Consider the following 22311-nt stretch of genomic DNA (forward strand, 5'->3'; position numbering starts at 1 on the left):
AGATCCTGCGTCTGCCTGCCTGCCAGTTCCGCCATGCCACTCCACATCACCCGCAGACCAATGACCTCGTAGAGCGCACGAACAAGACTCTTGCGAACATATTATCCATCTATGTCGATTCCAAGCACAAAAACTGGGACGAAGTGCTACCTTACATCACGTACCCATACAACACCGCAAAGAATGAAAAATACAGGATACCCTCAATTTTATCTTCTCTACATTAGATCTCCTCGCAGCTGTCTCGACACTTTTCTTCCTTTTACGCTGGACGTGGAAATTTCAGTTGCCGAGACGTTGTGCCGAGCAGAAGAAGCCCGTCGCATCGCACGCCTCCGAACTGTGCCATCTCAACAGCGTTCAAAGATCCGCCGTTACGACGCCCGTCATTAGTCCGTGGCTTATACTGAAGGTGACCTTGTGTGGTTGTGGATCCCGGTCCGCAAACGTGGTCTGTGTCGGAAGTTCTTGGCCCGCTACTCCGGTCCATTCGTCATTGTCGACCGCCTCAGTGACGTTGTGTATGCAATCTCCAGCGTTACCAGCAATGGTCGCCGCTCTAGAAAGACACAGCTGACACATGTTGCACGCCTTAAGCCATTCTACAGTCAATCTTCTAAATGACTCGCCCAGTGGGCATCGTCTGAACGGGGAATTGAAACGTGCGCGCGGAGTTTGGATGAAGAGAAGAACGAAGCTGGGCTGGCTCGCGTTTGGCGCTGTGGACTGTTTTCGCTGAGCAATACATTTGCATTCATTTGCATTCATTTGCATTCTTCACATTGTAAATAAACGCGATCCATCGTCACACTATCACTACCATCCCTGGAATCACGTGAGCTCATTGCGCTCTTTTGCCTTCTCCACAAAATATTTTACGGTGAGTGAGTGAGTGAAATAACTTTATTGAGTTCCAGAGAAGACGCAGGGGAGACCCCGCGCCACGCGGCTAGTCCCACGTAGGGACCGCCAAGCCGAGCTTGACGGCCCGATCGTGGGCACTCTGGACGGCCAGGGTTTGATCGTTGAGTTTACGGTCATCACATTTCTCCGCTGCCACTCGCTCGTCGGCTTCACAATAACTGAAGCTTGCTACTTCTTTTTAACCGAACAGATGCTTTTAACTCATCGGCTTTGCCTCGTGCCATATCATATTGAAATGATCTTCAGATAGAGTTGTCGACATGCGCGATCCAGACGCTTCCAAACAGGAACTACACATCATGTTTTCGCTGTTTTATCGCGCAGGCCGCTATTTTTTTTCTTGTAGGAATTGATTATATTAATCTAATCCTTAATAGCCATTGTATAACGCTGCCTTGCTTTTTTATTTCTTTGCATTGTATTGCGCTTTGTGATTTATTGTTAACTGCTCATTTCCACATTATTTTGTTGTTTAAGTCAATACGAATGCTGCATAGTCAGTATATGCTACTTACATTTTGTTCTTGTTTATAGGACATTGTTTATTTAGTATTGCAAACTTACCAAATATATCCTTCGTGTTCCTCAATTCCTATGTAGAACCCCCCCTGACTTAATGCTCCCGTAGGAACATTTGATGTATGCGAATAAAGAATATTAAATCAATTTATTGCAAATATTTCTCATATTATTTCTTACAATTCCCTTTCTTCAACCGCACGACTTTTTCTTTTTCTTGGCATGACCGAAGGAGATGTTGGCGCCCAAATATGGCGCCGGCTGCTCCTTGGTTCTTGAACATGTCGTGCTGTTGCATATAAAGATTCGTGCACTTTTTCGCCTAGTTTTCTAGGAGAAGGAGTAAAAGAACATTTAATGTACACACAGCGACTTTATCGCTTAGCAGTCAAAACAACACCACGACATTGCAAAGAAACTCTCAAATCGCGACCTAAACGAGGGCGTGAAAAACAATAGTTACAATAATTATCAGTGGTTCTCCGCAGACTATGTGCCGCTAAATAAAAGAAAAATAAGATAACAATATCCTTCATTAAGAAAGACACAAACGCATGGGTGCTGGTGACATCTGTGTTTTGTTTCTTTTGGACCATGTAATCATGCGGGAAACATACAGGTGCTCGTGTATATACGCAGGCACCGTTCACACAGCGTTGTCAGTTGAACGTGGTCAACTCAGTTACGTACGCGTGTGTGCGAACATGGCAACTACGGGCTGGTGTTGGCGCTCCCAGACGCTGTCTCGGTGAGCGTGATCGTCGTGGCGATGAGTGCTGCGAGGGGCCAATTTACTCAGCCGTCAGACACCCCATCCCGTCACCATCACGTCACGGGCGCTCGTCATGAGACAGCGTTTCCTCGGCGGTTTCTCCTAAAGAAATGGGACAATGGCAACGTTAAGAACGTCCGCCAACGTCAGCGCGGCGTCCCGTTTTTGAGCAGAAACCGGTGAGCAGAAGCGCGTTTCTGACGCCACTTTGCCACGTCTACTTCCCGCAGCACAATGTCGACACTAATCAGCTAGGGCCCGCAGCAATAGAAATATTCTACGCTAGGATTATTTGTAAGAGCATTTTCCAACCAATCCTAATATTGGACATATTGTCAGAGAAGGCATCCCGCCAATGGCAAATATCACTTAGGAAGGAAAAACATCGTGAATTCGGCACTAGGGATCAATTGTGTCCTTGCGGCTGTCAGCTAGAGCCTCGACATCTAGGACCATATTTCAGCCATGGTTACTGCGTACGTAATCCACCGCGCGAAATATTTGCGGGGACGCCACGCGAGAAATACGTCGGAAGTATGTTCGATACACTTGCGTTCAGCAATTCAGGGGTTGCTGTGTTGCGCTCGAAGCCAATCCACAAGTCAAAAGATCTAATTCTCCTAGTCCTGGAGGTTTTGGTAGTACTTGCAAGGTTTCGGTAGCACGCTTGGCGCTCCGGCGCTCAAGAGCATGTCCACCGCCGTCACTGGTGCATTCCTGCAACAGATGGGGCCCCACGCGCTTCGCAGTGCGGTGGCAGGTCCGGACACGCGCGCAGTTGCTTCAAAACATTTGACAATCTATGCATAAGCAGTTTCACGGTTAAGGTCCTCAACTATTTGTTACAATTCATTTCCAGTGTTGCTGAACAGGACAATGGCATCCGCAAAACCGATGGTTGTTAAGATATTTCCCGTTGATCATCACTCGTAAGCCTCCCCAGTCTAATGGCTTGAATAAATCGTCTAAGCATGCAGTCACTAGCATTGGAGGGATTGTGTATCCATACCTGACCCTTTTCTTAATAGGTAAATATCTACTTTTCTTGTGGAGAAGCAAGTTAGCCTGTAGAATCTTTGTAGATATTTCCTAAGATATTCACGTATGCCTCTTGTACTCCATGATTACGCAACGTCTCCACATTTGTTGGTATTTATACTGAATCAAATGCCCTTTAATAATCTATGAAAGCCATCTAGAGAGTTTGATTGTACCCCACAGATTTATTAATTACCTGATTGATGAGATGGACGCGATCCATTGTAGAATATCCCTTTCTGAAGCCAGCCGGTTGGTTGACAGAAGTCAAGTGTTGCCCTGCTTGTATTGCAAATTATTTTGGTGAATATTTTATGCAATACTGAAAGCGAGCTAATGGGCCTATAATTCTTCAATTCTTTAACGTCTCCCTTTTTTGAATTAGTATAATGTTGGCATTCTTCAAGTTTTCTGGTGCACTTGAAGTCGGGATGCACTGCGTATAAAGGGCCGCAAACTTTTCAAGGATAATATCTCATCCACCTTTGATTAAATCGACTGTTATTCCATTTTATCCTAGCATGGCAAGAGACCAGGAATTCATGATCACCATTCAGCCTCTAGAGTCTGTGCAGGAATACTTTTATCTCGCTCAATCACTTACAGGGAACGCTCATCATCAGAAGGAAATATACAGAAGACTAAAAATGGGTCGGAGTGCATACGGCAGGCATTACCAAATCCTAACGAGAAGCTTACCCCTGTCTTTGAATATAAAAGTGTACAATAATTGCATTATATCGGTGCTAACATATGGGGCAGAAACTTGGAGGCTAACAAGAAGCTCGAGAACAAGTTAAAAACCACGCAAAGAGCGATGGAACGAAAAATTTTAGGCGTGTGAAGTTAAGGGACAGGAAGAGAGCGGCTTGGATCAGACAGCAAACGGGGATAGCCGATATTCTAGTTGACATTAAGAGAAAGAAATGGTGCTGGGCAGGCCATGTAATTTGTAGGGCAGATAACCGGTAGACCATTAGAGTTACAGAATGGGTGCCAAGATAAAGGAATAGCAGTTGAGTACGGCAGAAAATTAGGTGGGGTGATGAAATGAGGAAATTTGCAGGCGCAAGTTGGAATCAGCTAGCGCAAGACATGGGTAACTGGGGATCGCTGGGAGAGGCCTTCGTTCTGCAGTGGACATAAAAATAAGCTGCTGCTGCTGCTGCTGCTGCTGCTGATGATGATGATGGTGATGCTTAAGCACACGGACTTGGCGCATCTAAACGTGTCATCAAGCGGCACTGTTATACGCGCAAGCGAGATTTCAGCAACTTTTGTTCTTACGTGTGTGACATTACATCTGGGAGTGAATTCACAAAATGTTTCGTTCATATAGAACATCTTGAGTTATCATTGGTTCGTCGCTTTCGTTAATAATACGTTCGCTTTCTCTAATGACGAGTGCCCGCTCTTACAAGCCACTCGGGTGTGCTAGCTGCTATGCTACATGTACTGTTAATTTGCACTGTTGGCATTGTCACTGCAACCCACAGATGAAAAGAGGTGGCGGATGTGGGCTGCAGGCGTATCTAGACTCACCGAGCTCCTCATGCCGTTTGCTGTACATGCGGATTCATGGAAACATTGACGTTTCTGGAAACTGCTGCCTTGTCTGAAGTTACATGGCCTTTGGTCAACCTTGCGAGTTCAATTCCTTAAGTTTCCTCTCTGCATAGAAGCAAGGGTTCTCTGAGTGGAACCCGCGCCATTGCCCTGGCCGTGACTAATTGCTTCATAATTTGAATTGCGCCGCCTCGTTTGCGATTAAGTGCGTGCTTAGAGCATGCATGATCAATGCAAGTACTGGGCTGCCTACATTTAGGCGAAAAATTTTATCAGTATCCAAACGCTCATAGCAGCTTAAATTTGCCATGAAATCATCAGGCTAATCTTTAAAGAATAGGTATCCGCATTAGGCCCGCCCCGTAAGGCACACTTCCCCACAAACAAGAATTTCTAACCGTATACTGGCTTGAATAGTAATAAGGTGTTTATCCTCAGAATAGACGATCCTGTACAACGACGAAGAGACGTTCATGCGTAATAAAAACAATGAAATTGTACTCAATGTAGCATATCAGTTTTACGGAAATCCGCAAGGTGGATGAAGGTTTCTACACAAAACATCAACGCACTGATGTTATACGCAACAGGATCGTCGCGCTACCACACGCCAACTGTTTCCCAGGACTCTATGCAGCAGCGAATATCACATTTTTGTTTTTAAATTAATGTTGATATGCTACTTAGTATTTTCTCTGCTACACTAATGGACCACTGGATATCTGCTATATGAACTTCATAGCACATCCCACTTAAAGCCCCTCCATACGCTCCACACGCGGTGGCGCGTGGATGGAGGGGCTTAAATCCCACTCACCTTTTTTTTTTCTTCTTTTAATCCAAACTTTCCGGTAATCTACCCAAGTTTTATCTATAATTCATATTGGGAAAAACGAAGGCTAGGATTATATTAAAATGCTGTACCTTTTCGTGATTCGTCATTGGTTCGAGGGGAGCCTCGTTTTCGTCGTCATCAGAAATTATCGGTCCGTAAAGATGGATAAATAAAATTGTGGAGATATAAAAACGTTGATAAATAAAATGGCATCGAGCGAAAAACCAAATAGTTACAATATACCGGTCCCATGTTATCTTCCTGTAGTTTAAAGTTGAATCTGTGACTCTACTTTCCATCTATAATTGCGTGGTTTTCGCATTTTTGGCATCGCTGTATACCCTACATAGGAAGAGAAACACAGTCGGAGACGGAAATGTTCAAATGGAGCTTATAAATTTTCAGGTATGTACGGGTGGTTCGGTTGACGCGATTATAGCGAGACGTTTAAGAGAGGCCTTTGCCTGGCAAGTAAGTAATTTAGGTTGCCGCGGATTACGAAACACTACCTAGCTGTGAAGACCGACGAAAAAAAAAAAAAAAAATCCGGGGTTTTGTCGGCATGTGCATAGGTCCCTTGCTGACTTCACCGACGTATAGGGTACTAGTATCTAGAGTTTTCCATCGTCTTGAGTTGCACAGTCGTCACACAGTGTCGTTCCTCCTCGAGAATAATGTTACAGTTACATGCGGCGCTCATTTGTCACAAGTTGGTCCCATCTCCGTTTCTGTTCTACAAGAACTTCATAACCCTTCAGAGCAGCATTTTCTTACGCTTACCGCCACGCAACTCGGCGATTATTCTTAGCTGTATCTCGACTGATGTATGGAGGTATCAGTGTCGTTACGGAGGAAGCAATGCAATAATTAGTACGTGCTCTACTAATGCAGGTTGTGCGTTGTTATCGCTAACGCGCAGAGGAAAATGCAACACAAGGCGCATTGCATGGCGTCCTTGTTGTAGCAGAGTTAAGCATAAAGAATTTACAGTCTTTTTTTTTTCAAAATGGGATCACGCTGGCGAATTTGCCAGAGGGGTAGCATAACCTGACCTATATGCATTTGCGGACTTACGCGAGCGCCTCGTTTTCAACCCCCACTGGTAGACATGAACTATGTGCGTAAACAACAATTTGCGTGTTCTCAAGAACAATACCTTATCGGAATTGTTATTGTTGACTGCTATGCAATCTGCCTGGGACTGATATTGTGTGCTTTGTGCTCGAGGAGCGTATACGTGGCGTGTACCCCGTTAATATTTACAATGCCCTAATAATGCGCTCATAATTATAGTATTCGTGATGTACATAGCGTACACAGCATTCATGATGTATACAGCTGTTCATAGCGTACGCAGGACAAAATGGATGTGATGTGGCTAGTGTGCATGTGCAAGTCGCGTAGTTTCATGCAAATGTTCTTGTGTTTTGTCATATTATGTTGTTGCTCACGTGGTGTTGAATGTTTTGAGTCACACGGTTTCTCTTTTCTGATTGATCCTTCATTTCTGTGATAAAGACGGAAAACAAGCAGTTAGCCCATATGTACGGTCCGTATTTCACTTGAATACGTTCCGCATTCTCTACTTCTCTGTTTGAGAAGGCATCAAAGAAGGCAATGCCAGAATGAACATTGAAGTGGCCACTCACAGCCAGCAAGAAGGCGAAACTCCATATTCTTGCTCACGGAACCGTGCGTACCATCCTTTTGAGTCAGCGTCCTGTTAAGGGAAGTAAGGGTTTCGAAACGCTTGAGTGTCTCCGTCAAAAAAAACGAGCCCAAATCCCGCATAACTGCTTGATACGGTTCCTCGCTAACGTGAAACCGGCGCATGAAGAAGCACAAAACGATGAATGACAGCGCTTTTGGTTGTACGTCTTTCGATAGGAGGTTCTTTAGAAATGGCTTTACACGAAGGCACTACCTCTGGTGCGTTCTCAGCAGCCTTTCCCGGTGGCAGATTTTATGACCTCGAATCGGGCCTTTATCACGGCACGCGAGAGCGTCAGTGTACTGGCGGAACGTGATGCCGCTTGGGTCCCTCGGTATAAGTGCTACGCCGAAAGCCGCATTTCATTTCGTGCTTGCAAATGAGCAGTGCCCGTATTCACGAAAGGATCTGACACTAAAATCGCTAAACCATACTAATCGCTAGACTAAAACTAAACCATCCAGCTTAAAATGTAAGCAGGTAATGCTTTCATTGATTGTTACTAAAGAAGCTGCTTGTTTGCTCATGCTTGTGCAGAACTAGTTTTCTCCAGAAGGGTCGCGGCTAGTGAGCGAGGAGATCTTGCGGCTTCCGATCATATTTCTGTAAGAGACTGAAATGACCGACGCATGGTGAAACATTTTCGCGACACGGAAAGAGACGCTCAGGCGGTGCGCTTGCTGGCCAAGACTGTCAGGCTAGCTCCGCCTGAAGCAACGCCATCACTACTACCACCGCCACTTATTACTAATGCTTGGTAATATCAATAGTACTAGTTATACAGTTATACAGTACTTCGCTATGCCGCCTGGTAGTCATATTTATTCCGATAAATTGGCTTGTCTCCTTAAGCTATGTGCTGTCATAGGATGTTTTTTTTTCTTAGCATGGAAATATATTACGCCGTATTACATAAACACCACGTGTCTCGTGAATTTAACGTCCAGAAACCGTCTACAGTGGAGTTTTAATTTTGTATGTGAAAAAAATTCACCGCCGTATGCAACTCGTGACTAGCATATAATAATAATAATAATAATAATAATAATAATAATAATAATAATAATAATAATAATAATAATAATAATAATAATAATAATAATAATAATAATAATAATAATAATAATAATAATATAAATTAAAAAACCAAGAATGCATTGGCAGGATGCAAAATGTCCCTTTAAAGAATATCCGTTATGGAGCTCTTGGAACAATTTGCGACGAAGCGACTGGCTTCTATGTCGAGACTACAAAGTTGCTGCTCACTTTGGACGTGGTGTGCCGTATGGATCACTCTGGACATTGATATTGCCGAAATACATGCGCCATAGCTCATTATACGCACACTATTATATGCACTACTAATCGTCTATATCCATGGCCCTATAATATCTATTCATCATTGTTTTGAACTTTCAGCGTGACCGTTTACTTCTTAAAAATTAATGTCCACGACATCACCATTAGTAGTTGTTCCTTCGCATTGTTCGTAGAGCTTTTACCTGGAGCGAGCTGCCTTGTTTCAGCCACCATCGTTTACTGTGCGACCAATATGCGCTTGTACAAGCAATAGCGTACATGCCCACGCATACACTCTGTGCGGCGCGTGTCTCGGTGTAATATAATATGTTCGTGCGCGCGCATGTTGGGTGCGTGTAAGCAGTAGTCGCTGTGTAGCGCGTTTCTTGTTCTCTTATTAACGCGATAGCGTTAAGGGTCCCGTGACGCAGAAAATCCGGCGTCGGCGTCGGCGTGGATGACGGCGTGGACGTCGGCGTCCATGGCGAAGAAAATCATCCCCAACCACCACGATCGCGCAGGCTCTCCGCGTGGCGTAAGGTTTTGGTGAACAAAATTGAATTTCTCAAGGTAATATCTGTCAGAAAATCGTAAAGTCGGACTTAACCACAACCTGCAGACATGATAGCATCGGATTGTAATTTGAATGTACGAGAAAACATAATTCTGTTACGAGGAAACTCGAACACAAACCCCTTTTCCAGCATTTCTACCATACCAACAGCGGCGCACTCGGGTAGTTTACTTGCGAACATGCTATCCAGATGGCGCTCGCATTCTCGGCAGGTCAAATTGGGACTTCCCCTGCCTAATGCGTTTTGGACACGCGTGCGCGTCGGGGCAATAGCAAACAATTAATAAAATAATTTAAAAAGGTGCTAGGGCCTTCACATTTTAATATAAGATGACTTATATTGCTCCTGGAAAAACGACTTCCCAGCCATGCATTTCTGTTTTAAAGTGAAGCCGATTTTAAGGGGATCGGTGTAAGCCTGGTCTTGGTAAGCTGGTTTTCCCACGTTCTGTGCTACAGTGAAGATTAATGAAAGAAAAATGCATGTGAACGAGGCCCGATAACGCTATCGCTTTCCGCCCTTAAAGGCGAAGCTTAAGCGTCCTCCAAATTTTTAATGAAAATACAAGGAATACATTTAGTCACCTTATAGTGCGGACTGCTGCTCCTTTAGATATAGTAGTAATAATAAAAAAATAATATTAGGAGCATAGCAAGTTCGAAAAATCTCGAATGGAGAGCGCTAGCTAAAATGTGCTCACTCCTCAGGAACGTTTCGGCAGAGGTTTCCGAAAAACCCTCAGAAGGGGCATACGAGTCACGATAGTTTGTCAACAACAGTAACGCACATTCTAAAACGGCATCGCTAGGTCCATCATTCGAGCAATTGACTAATATTCGCTGACTGATTTTACCCTGAGCGTACGTGGAGGTGCCTTATCTTTATTCGAAACCTAATTGCATTTTTTGCGGACTGGAACCGCTTTTAGATTTTCGAAAAGACGATGTCGCGTAGTCCTGTGTTTTGAGTAACATTGAAGGGCGGAGCGTAACTCGGCAAAGGCAGCCCTCGCTCTCCTGTACGTCCAGTGGAGCACAGAATTCGTTATCTGCCGCTGCCACTGTTCACCCCCTCTCCCTATCTGTCACCCCAAGCTGCAGGTTGAGTACGCACACTATGTTGCCGCTTCTATGGCGCTCGATCTCTACGAGCTCTTGGAAGAACGCAGCGTGTTCATCCATGCGTGTAGCGCCTCACATGCACCATTCTCTAGGCCTCTTGCGTCAGAATGAACTGTAATTAGTTGCGTTGCGCCATCTTCTTTACCTGCTACAGCGAGCGGACGGCTTACCATAGTCAAGTTTCGAAGCCTATTTCGTCGCGTATGCGAGAGAGCGCCCGCGACGAGGCGAGAGGTAAACGCACCTTGTGCGTTTATCTCTCGCCCTCTTCGTCTGGAATCACGGTATCCGTGTCGAGTGATCGAATCGGAGAGAAATTTCTGCTCCGAGGCCTATGTGCGCGCCTGTCAGCCGCAGAACGACCTCTTGCACCGGCCGGCCGCTTCGGTCGCGGTAGGCGGGCGCTTGTGAACGCGGCTGGCATGAATTCTATACCGCGTTTCTTATAATACCAACAGCTCGAAACAAGCTTGTGACAGGTGTGCCAGACACGATGCAGCACATAACGAGAAAAGAAGCACGAAAAATGCTTCGAGGGCGGTTTCTGTAGAATGTGTTTCCGGCAACGGCGCTGCCGTGGCTCGCCCGCTATTTCCGACGAACATTCAGTCCACGACATATCACTCCGAGAAACAGACGTTTCCCACGGAGTACGCCATAGCATGCAAGTTTTTCCGCTGCTTTTTGTCTGTATCAGGCAAGATAATTATCGGGGTGATTAATAGCTCTCTCTCTCTCCCATCACGGCAGTTTTTATGGGTGGGACTAATAACGTTCCTGTAAAAGCAGAAGGCCTCGTTGTCCGGGTTGACCAGGCTTCAGGAGCGCAATAATGGCGGCCTGATTGGAGCGCTTTCTTTGTCTTTTGACGATGATGAGATTAGCCTATGATGCATACCCACTGAAGAATAAATTTGTTCCTCAAGGAGTAAAGAGACGACACTCAGTCCCGTGAGCAGTACTTAGTTGTCCTGTTCATCGGCGCGGGTGTAGCGAACTGTTTCCTGCATTCTCATATTTTTACAGTCTCAAAACGACAGGAGGCTGTGAGACGGCGTATGGGAGGGCTGGGAATTAATTTTGACAATCTGCGGTTCTCTAACGGGCAGCTAATGCGGGGTACACGAGTGTTTTTGCATATTGGCCCCTTCAGAACGCGGCCGCGCCGTGGCTGGCATTAAAACCCCGTCACCTCGTTCTCAGCCGCAGAATGCCCTAACTTCCTGACACACGGCTCCGAATATCTTTCTAATCTTCGTCCAATTGTTCCGCGGTATCTTGTAGTTGTTCGACATACGACATACAGGGCGTGCTTACCTTACAAACGCATAGGCTAAAGAAACGAGTTAGCTTGATTCACATTGCATAACGAGAAATACGAGGACAAAAGAAAGAAAAACAGGGAAAGAAAGAAAGAGAATTCGCAAGCGGGTTAAAACACGCTGGTGGGCTAGTTGGTTAGGATCCATGACAATGTGTAAGCGCGACTGAACGAAGACGTAGAAAGAAACAGCGCTGTCTCTTTATGTCAGTTTCTTTCTATGTCATCGTTCAGTCGCACTTACATATTCTATCACAAGTGGGACACGCTTCTTACAGGTCTACAAACCTAACCTCGTCATGATATGTTTCTATCGAGCGAAGACGTCCGGGGCAATTGGGAACGAACACGTGTACGAGCGCACGCTTAATGAAACCCCCCCTCCAAAAGTCCTGCACTTAGGAGCTCGTTAATAATAGCTGGCTCTGAGCGCCGTCACACCCTGCTTAAGGCTCGTATCTCAGCGGAAAGAAATAAACACGTTCGCGACGTACGCGTATGGGGAAGACTATCTAACGATAAAGAATAACAACGTGGCAAAAGCGGTGTTTGCACGGGCAAGGGCTGAGCTAAATGAGGGCTGGGTTAAATACACTGCCCCAGCGTGTGTAACAATGCGCGTCGCGCGCCAGGTGAAAGTCGTTGTCGTTATATATAGGGGTGTGGGAGGAATGACGTGGGAAACGTGCATATAGTAAGTGGAGCGTCATGAATGGGCGCCGTCGTCCCAGGAATTTTGTCGAATAAAAACCTATGCTCGAAGGCACAGAAAAAAAAAGAAAGTGGGACGACCAGCTTTGCAACTGTTGCACGGCGGTTCCGTGACTACAGTCTGGCCAGCATTTGAAAGAGGAAGGGCAGGTGGCCGGGGAGACGGGGGCGAGTGATTATAGACAGTAGGCACAGCAATGTTTAGTCGCGCAGGGATGCCGCTGAGGGAATGCCGAATGCTGCAAGGTGCGCGCAGTGCTATTTCCCTGCAGCACGTCACGATTCGTGGAGCTGTGCAATTAAGACAGAGCAATGCGTGTCGCACCCGTTTGTGTGCGCACGTTAAGGCTCATAAAACTTGTTTGCTGGCTGTAGATGTGAGTACGTGCTCTTGGCATTTATTTCCTTCGTGTTGCTTACCTCGTCATTAACGCGTCATTTCTACTCGGGTGCGCAAAGCAAAAGGGGCCCACTCTTGTTCGAGCATTGTTTGCTGCCTACGAGGAGAAAGTGGCTGACTGTAATGAGCTATTCCTTAATTACGAAGAGGTTAGTGGTGGAAGCAGATGGAGAAGTTGGACGCCGCGCGATTCGGGCTGAACAACTTTCAACTTGGTGAATAAACTGAAAAATGAGCGCAAATAACGCAGTTACGAGCAGTCATTGTTTATTCGTTGACAATAAGACTCACAGTTGGAAAAGTGAAATTTACTACAATTAAGCACTGGTTTCTGCTCATTTTGATAATGATGGTGTTGTAACGGGCGGGCACATTACTACACCCAAGCCAAAAAAGAAAAAAAAAGAGAAAAGAATAACAGAATGAAAAAGAGCACAGACGGCAAAGGCCCAAACTAAATAAAAGCAATCAATTCATAATAGATTAATATAGATAGGAGTGGAACACGAGCGTGCCAAGCGCGATCCTAAGCGTTTACAGCTGAAACTGCGCCATTCGTGCAAGTGAAACCTGCCTCCTGTATCCTACACACACTTTTGTTTTTTCCACTTTTTTCCTTCCTATGGTGGGAGGGCGGGGGTGGTAAAAAGTACGTCCGAGGGCCGTATTCAGAAAGATATTACTTCGTAACAGCTGTCGGTCATTGCAAAGGCCCCTTCACTAATAATACGGTCACTACAACGAGTCACCGACGCCTATGCTTATAGAATTGCCGTAGCGTGCGAGATTATTTTGCGAGTACGGACCTTAAATACACTTCTTTTTCTCGCGTTGCATCACAGGCGTGTGCTTAGAATAGCGCTTGTCACTCATACGCACAAAGGACCGGAAGGGCACAAGCTCTGCATAGACGCAGCAACAAAAGCAAGAGCGAAGCCCGCGTTCTGCGAGGGAAAGAACAAAAAAAAAAAAAAAAAAAAAGGAAGAACGAAAAACGCTGCACCCTTGAGGGGTCCAGTGTTTCGTGGGAAAGAACAAAAAGCTCTTGGCAGTGTGTACAGAAGCTACCCCTGCGCGCGCACGCACCGGTCTGACGGCTGGCAGCGCAAGCTCCGACAAAGAGAAAAAACTGTAACGTCGCCTTCAGCCGGCCGCTGACAGGCACCTGACACGTTGGCAAGCTCCGGGCTCAAGACACTGTCGAGTACAAGGAAAAGCAGTCTCCCTATCTCTCAGTGCCCGAGGCCTCTGTGTCGTGCCGTGTATACGTATATATAGAACAATATATAGCAAGGGGACTGGTCGGCAGGGATAGTCGTGGAAGAATAAAAACACTAGACCGCGTGCGTCTACGGTTAATTGAAGCGCGCGGTGACCGACGGCTACGTCCGAACGCGAGGAAAGTGAGCAAGAAGTTAAAAAGGAATTCTGTAGTAAAACCATAGGAAACCAGGGCGAGTATAATTCAAATGATTCATCTGTTTCGATTTCATTTCACTCATATCTCCCCCCCCCCCCCTCTCCCTTCACGGACCTATCTGGCGATATATAGCGCTAGGGGGCCAGGTCTCCTCAAGCTGTTCTCACAGCTTTTACCTGTCCTCGAAACTTTTTCTTGTTGCGGAATGAAAATTCCATTCAATTCAACGTCTACGGGGCTCTGTTTGTCCGCATGACAACACGCAGATGCAGAATGTGACTGGAATAGCATTCTTGCATTATTCAGATCCACCTCGTTTTTTTTTTCAATGCTCCCGCAAGCAAATCATGGAAGTTCTGCCGGCACTATAGATGCATCGCGACTCACTTTGATATCTATCTATCTATCTATCTATCTATCTATCTATCTATCTATCTATCTATCTATCTATCTATCTATCTATCTATCTATCTATCTATCTATCTATCTATCTATCTATTTATCTATCTATCTATCTATCTATCTATCTATCTATCTATCTATCTATCTATCTATCTATCTATCTATCTATCTATCCGCCTACGTCTTTGTCCTCTCATAGTCGTTTCGTTAACTTGGTATGTACCAAAATTGGCATGGTATGACAAGAGTATGACGAGAGAGAGAGAGAGAGAGAGAAAGGTAAAGAAAAGACAGGGAGGTTAACTAGAGATTGTCTCTGGTTGGCTACCCTGTAGCGGGGGAGGGGTAAAGGGATGCGACAGGAGAGAGAGAGAAAAATGCCATAGAACGACAGAGAGAGGTCATGACATGAATGTCATGACATGCGTGTCATGTAGGTCATGAAACAGCCGCCTATGCCTTGGTGCTCTCATGGTCGTTTCGTTAACTTGGTATGTACCAAAATTGGCATAGTATGCCAAGAGTGTATGACGAACACAAATGATAGGTCATAACATAAATTTAATGACACGCGTGTCATGCAGGTCATGACAATCACCGAGGGAAAAAAGATTAACACTCAAAAGCCACTGAAATGGGTTCTACCGTGGGTACTAAGTGAAGGAAACACTAAAGAATGATGGTAGAAGTCATGGACATGAGCATGACTCAGGAAAAATGACAATTAATCAGCGAAAAAAGATTAACACTCAAAAACCACTGGAATGGATTCGGACGTGGGCACTAAGTGAAGGAAACACTACAGGATGATGGTAGAAGTCAGTCATGACCGTGACTTAGCAAAAATGCCAATGACTCAGGGAAAAAAGATGAAAACTCAAAAGCCCCTGAAATGGGTTCTGATGAGGGTGCTAAGTTAAGGAAACCCTAAAGGATTATGCTAGAAGCCATAGCCGTGAGCATGACTCAGCAAAAATGACAATGACTCAGCGAAGAAAGATTAACGCTCAAAAGCCACTGAAATTGGTTATGACGTGGGTACTAAGTGAAGGAAACACTAAAGCATGATGGTAGAAGTCATAGTGATGAGCATGATAGCAACAATGACAATGACTCGGCGAAAAAGGATTAACACTCAAAAGCCACTGGAATGGGTTCGGACGAGGGCACTAAGTGAGGGAAACACTAAAGGAAGATGGTAGAAGTCATAGTCATGAGCATGACTTAGCAAAAATGACAATGACTTAACGAAAAAAGATAAACGCTCAAAAACCAATGGAATGGGTTCGGATTTGGTGCTAAGTGAAGGAAAAGGCTAAAGATTGGTGGTCGAAGTCAAAGACATGAGCATGACTAAGGCTTTCGCCTTAAGGTCTCTTTGGCGTAGCTAAAGGGACTCCTGAGTACTGATGACATGAATGTCATGACATGCATGTCATGTAGGTCATGAAACAGCCGCCTACGTCTTGGTGCTCTCATGGTCGTTTCGTTAACTTGGTAGGCTCCCCGCATACTGCTTCGCATAACATCGATTCCCACAGGGCGTGGGATCTGCCGGCTTTGTTGGGACTATGTTTTTCTTTTCTTGCCACATTTATACGCGGTCGTCGTCATGGCTGCGCGACACGTTGCGAAAAGAAAACAAAGAGAGAGAGAGAGAAAAACGATTGCTGTCGGTAGACTGGAGACTTCCAGTACAGTGGAGCGAGAGAGATGGTAAAAAGTAGGGAAGAGGCGGGATGAACAAGCACGAATATAATAAGCGCTCTCTGCTGGTCAACGGCGATATTGGGGGATGTCGCGAGAGCCACATATCACTGTCTTGGCGCCGGGCAAAAGCGCGGTGCAGCCGCACAAATCCGCTTTCTGTGTCTTCTTCCACACAGTGAGAACATCACCATGCGCTCGGATGTTTGAAATCGCAGGAACAGCACGCGTTGACACAGGCGCTGACAAAAAAGCATAACTATGGCGACTGCTATATCCTCCGCGCTCAGCCTGGCCTTTACAGTGCTTATCCGCTATCAGTTACTATAAACACAAGCTAGTTCTTGGCATGTACACTTGCCCGTTGTTCCTTGTGACTGGGAAGTTGAAAAGTCAAGAAGAAGAAATGGCGAAAAAATATGTTTAGACGATGGCTCGAGGTCTGTTTGGAGAAGTAAGGGCACGAGAGATCGGGCTAAATATGGCTCACTAAGCAGGTTTCCTATGCGAAGGTCCATGGTGAGTTAAGTATCTTTCTCGTTAACCAGTGGTCAGATTCAGTCCACGAAGGAAGGCACCAGGTTGGGCACCACCTTGGCCACCACCTTGGCAATGTCCTTAGTTGAAAGTTTGAAGACACATGCACTTGTGAGCATCTGCTTCCAGTTGTTAGCATATCGAAGGAAGTCTGCGCTACTGAACGGGAGATAATGTTACGATGCAGATGCCACTCTTGCTCTAGATCTGCGAGGACCGCAAGAACCTTTATAACGCAAACAGTGCGTTTGAAGTTGAACGTTTAGTAATTTTGTACCAACTGATTATGGTAGCTATGGGCTTACGGCTGGGGTATTATTTGTCTAGGCGGATGTAATGGGAAAGTATTTTGTAGAAGTTTTTAGGAAATCTGGAGCCCCCGACTACGGCGTGCCTCATAATCAGCTCACAATCAGATCATTATTTTGGCACGTAAAACCCACATAAATTAATTTTTAATTATACAGGGCCGACAGAAACATGACTTAGGCAGACGATAAAGATTGGCGCAGCATTATGGCGTGCTTAAAATGACAGGGGCATTCTCAGGACGCCTAAATTACATCTAAGACATCTTTCGACAGCACGCTGCTACAATAGAGAATTTATCTGTGGCGTGGTTTTCGTTTCTGACTGCATAATTAGGTGAACTCCGGGTTAGATTTGAGGCTTGATGTTTCGAGACCACTTTGTGATAAGCACATTGCTAAAATACAGGGCTTGCTTTGGATAACGATACCTCTCAGCCCGGCAATAGCAATACGCATAAATTGCAGTATTTAAAGCCAATTATCATACTATTTCTGTGTAGGCACTATCCTAATCCCACTGGTTAGTATCTTTGTGAAACTTGTCATTTAAGCACTTCAGATAACTGAGTACGCCTGGGACACGATCAAGCAGCCGTTCTAATGAGTCATATATACTGTTATGCTGTAGTGTTATTGTATTGTAGTGTTATGCTGTATTGGCTTGTATATCAAGATCAGTTAACAGCATTAACATGAATGTTTGTTTTGTGGTCGCTTCTTTGATGATCTGTGATTTTTTCGCAGACTAGGACGTGAAAAAAAAGAAAAAAAAAACATTACTGGCAGCATTCTAAGTTTTGCGCATGCTGTATGATTCGGTAGTTCCTATACATAGTTTTCCAGGCCTTCAGTTTGACGTACAGTTCATAATTAAAAATGCCAAATTATTATTTTGTAAGCGTTTGATGAATGACAGTTAAAAAAGCGAAGTTCCGGAGGGAATCATCGGATCTCCCGCTTAAGGGGACGCTAGCACAAACGCGTTAGAAACGTGCAGTACTCTCTAGTAAGGGGGAGCGGCCACAGCGTCTTACGCAGCCATTTACACATGCCGGAACGTGCACCGCGTTTGCCGACGCCATCACATGACTGCTGAGAGAGTATACCCCCCGTATTCATAAACGCTCCTCCACTTGAACTTGACTTGCCACCGCCTTGGGCAGCGCGTTCGAAACGCGTTGAAGGTAAGGCGGAGAGGCCACAGCGTCTTACACCAGCTTCTTACACGGGCCGTAACGCGCTAGCACAAACGCGTTAGAAACGCGCTAGAAATGCGGCCTTTCGTTAATGTTGGGTATTTATTGCCATCGTGGTGCGTGTGTCTATGTGCGCTTCGTGGCGTAGTGGGCTAACGCCGCGCGCTCGGAAGCGAGGGGTCCCTGGTTCGATTCCGCGCTACGGACACAACTTCGGAATTTTTTTTTCTGATGTTGTAACTCACTATTGCTTAAGATAACACGAACAGAACAATCAAACCCAAACAAGTTCTTTTCTATGGATTGAACGATTGTGTTGTTAACGCCGCAGTGGTGGACTCTTCTGGAAAGATCCCGAACGGCGTGATGTCCGGCACGGCGGCCTCTTTCGGACACTTCGACCAGTGCCTGGGAATCACCGTGGAGGGCGACGCTTTCCGCGGGAAGTTCTGCAACCTCGAGCTCTGGCTCAGGGACTTGCCCAGGCCGAGCGCCAACGCCGCTGACATTATCGAGGACCGCGAGTCGGTGAGCCGATCGATTTATTTATTTGATTATGCGTATTCAAAACGGTGGCAACTTTCGCCGCCGGCTTTTCCACAAAATTTCATACGGGCCAGTGAAATAAATGTATATATACCCGCCAGTGAAATAATTATACCCGCGGATATTGGCTGATTAGCTATTCAATTAAATCGAAGCTCGTCGGTGGCTGTTCGAAGCAATAGGTGAGCCTTAAGATTGGCTCCACATCTACGGTCATCTAAATGGTCCAAAAGGGAAAAAATTGTCATCCGACCTAGAGTAGCATGAAGTTACAAAATTTTCGTTTTCGTGAAAACTTCCTCCACCTTGTGAATTTCTGCAGAACTGATTTGCCACAACCGAGTGGTCTGTTAGGATTCACAAACGCACAACATAAACATGTTTTTTTTTGCATCAACGTCACCTTGTATAAGAACGAGATACTGGTATCCTTATTAACCGTGGAGAGGCATGGCCACGATTTTCAATATTACAGTTGAGATGACTTGCACTTTCTTAGCAAACTTGTGCCTCACTGCAAGTTCGTACGCTAAGAGACATGGACATCTCCATGCATAAGTCATACCGTAATGGTAGCCTAGCCACATTTATTTTTTAAACGCTTGCGTCCATTTGGGTTTTGTGCTGATGTTTCCGTTGGGAAAAGAAGGAGGCGTCTAAAATTTGGCACGAAAGCAAGAGAAAACTAGTGTATAAAAAATAAACGTTACGCTGGTATAATCGACTAGGAAACGACAGAAAGGAATGCCGAACAATCGAACAAAGCAAAATGCCTCGCTCCCGCGGCTGTACAGGTGTTGACCTTCTTCTACGACAATGGCTACTGGCTCCAGCTGTTTCCCGCAAGGATGGGCGTCTGCATACCGTCCACGTGCAGCGGGGAAGACCTCCAAAAGATGGCCGCCAAAGGTATGCGGAAACTAGCAACGTTCAATAAAACTTTACTTTTTTTTTATTTGAACCTTCGTTACGCATTTTCTTAGCTTGTTTACATGGCCTATCGGTTCAAGTTTTCTCGTTACACTATTTCAACACATGCTGGTACACTTTCTTTTTTCTGCAATGAAAAACGCAGGGATCTTGTGGAGAGTGTTCGTACGATACACTGAAGAGCAAAGAAAGTAAGACCTTAGAGCAGCCGCATGGCTTTGAAGTTCACGCTGGTAATGTGTGTGCGCTTTCGCTTGTGAACAAGTGCATCTTCTCATAAGATAGTTGCCAACATACGCCGCTTTCTTAGTTCCGCAGGGCACTGCTCCATATATCTACTCAAGTTTGGTGCACTCTATATGTGCGTGCAGCAAGAGTTCACTGTGCACTACTTTAGGCTTATCTAGGTGCGCGAAGCTTGGCTTGTATTTAAAAAAAAGAAAGTTCTTACGCTGTAGCACTAATCTTACGAGCAGATTTTAGCCAATCGTAATGCTATAATCATTGAAGTCGGTCGGCCAATGGGAAACCGCACTTACGAACAAAAAGGTTTGTGAATTTAGCCCCTAATTTCCCATAGGAATAGCTCTTCTCGCATTACTTGAACTTTGCCGTTTGGCTTTTTACGCGTGGTGTAAAGTGAGTGACCCGCTGGTTGAAGGTCATCGTCATACTGAAGTACAACGCCAAGGACGCACGGCAAGGTTTCACACGAGCACTGATTGACGATTGAATATATATATATATATATATATATATATATATATATATATATATAGATAGATAGATAGATAGATAGATAGATAGATAGAAAGATAGATAGATCAATGAACGCTGGAGATGTCAGCCCTGCTAAATGCGAGGTTCCGTGCGTCAGATGGAGGCGATTGAAATGACGTGGAAAACAAGACAATTTACTTAAACAATAATTTTAATCGACGAAGCGGTTACTGTCAACAAACTTTGTTGTTGTCCACGAGGCAGTACATAAAGGTGCCGAATGGGAGAGAAAAGAGCGAAGTGAGCACAGGCATGCAAAATGCAAAGCAAATTATCAGCGCCAGTCATTCAGGCGACAGAAACGCGATTTCCTTGGAGTGCGGCGACACCGGCGGACAGTTTGTCCTCTGTATAGCAACGACCACATGTAAGGGGGATTCATACCACGACATTGGGGCGGCCGTCAACAAATTTCCTCCCGTGCTTCTTGCGGTGACAGGTGTCGTCTCTGTTTACTTTCTGACAAAGCTTAGAGAATTTGTTTCCTGCGGAAAAAAAAAATTATGATGCCGGCCTTCTGCGCAACATTTTTTTTACATGCGTTGTGACATCCTGTTTACACACATGATGTGCCAATACGGAGCTCCGTGCTAATGCGGAACATTTTCGTTATTCTTTTGGATGGCCTCGTGCGCCTTTTTTGGTAATTTCATGTCTGCCAAGAGACATCAATTCAGCCACGGCGCAGAGCAAATTACCGGGAAAATCGGCCCTTTGCAGCCTACGCACCTCAAAGCCGTTGCTTACAATGCGATGACAGGATCACAACGAAGCGGCCTCAAAGCAAGGTTTGGCACTGCCTTGCATGACTAGCTCCGAATGTGCTGAACTGTGTTGGAAAAGGCTTTTCGTATAGCGGGGAAGAGGAGGGAGGTATACCGCCAGCACTCATCGTCAAAAGGTATAAATAATTCTGGGTATAAGAACAACCTAAAGACCTAGTTGATGTCGGAAACTCCGTCGTTAGCTGCAATTCCTTCATAAGAAAGAACACACTTTCAATAACAAAAGATAAATCCACTCGTCTTCTTGCACAGAGAAACTGCAACTAATGAATGAGTTTCCGACCGACGACAAACTATGGCTCTTAGGCCAGCCTAGGATTGTTTTGTCTATTGACCATGTACGTTGGTGACAATGTGTACGCCCCTTCCCCGCTATAAGAAAAGCCTCCTGCTGCGCAGTTCAAGCGCATTCGAAGCTAGTCATGCGAGACACTGCGAAATCATTCTTTGAGGCTGCTTTGTCACCGTCTTGTCATCACACCGGGAGCAGCAGGTTTAAGTCTCAGTTGCTTAGGCTACAAAGAGCCGGCTTTCCGGATAATTTGTTCTCCGCCGTCGCTGAATGCCTCTCAGCAGGACACGAATTTGCCAAAAAGCGTGCACGAACCAATCTAAAAGAATAAAAAAAAGCTCTCTTTTCGAACACCACTGTCGTTGTATGTGTCCACAGGCTGCCTCACCACATAAAAAAAAAAGTAGCACAGAAGCTGGCATAATTTTATTCCCCGCAGGAAATAATTTCCCTAATCTTTGGCACAAGGCGATCAAAGAGAACACTTGTCATCTCAATTGTGATGAGAAGGACACGAGAAAATGTGTTGACTGCCACCATAGTTTCTTCTTGAGCTGTGTGCTTGATGACGAGGACGGGAACAAAGACGACGACGAGGAATGGTGCGCAAACT

General features: G+C 45.3%; 1 protein-coding gene across 1 annotated transcript in view; it reads left to right on the forward strand.

Annotated features, from left to right (window-relative positions):
• Positions 1-22311, forward strand: part of LOC119436884 (nose resistant to fluoxetine protein 6-like) — a 183351-nt gene that overhangs the window by 45070 nt on the left and 115970 nt on the right. Inside the window, exons 2-3 of the mRNA XM_049659939.1 lie at positions 18697-18893; positions 19706-19820. Coding sequence (XP_049515896.1) covers positions 18697-18893; positions 19706-19820 — 312 coding nt within the window. The remainder of the gene's footprint in view (positions 1-18696; positions 18894-19705; positions 19821-22311) is intronic.

This window comes from Dermacentor silvarum, chromosome 1 (assembly GCF_013339745.2).
Source record: "Dermacentor silvarum isolate Dsil-2018 chromosome 1, BIME_Dsil_1.4, whole genome shotgun sequence".
In the NCBI taxonomy this organism is placed as follows: Eukaryota; Metazoa; Arthropoda; class Arachnida; order Ixodida; family Ixodidae; genus Dermacentor; species Dermacentor silvarum.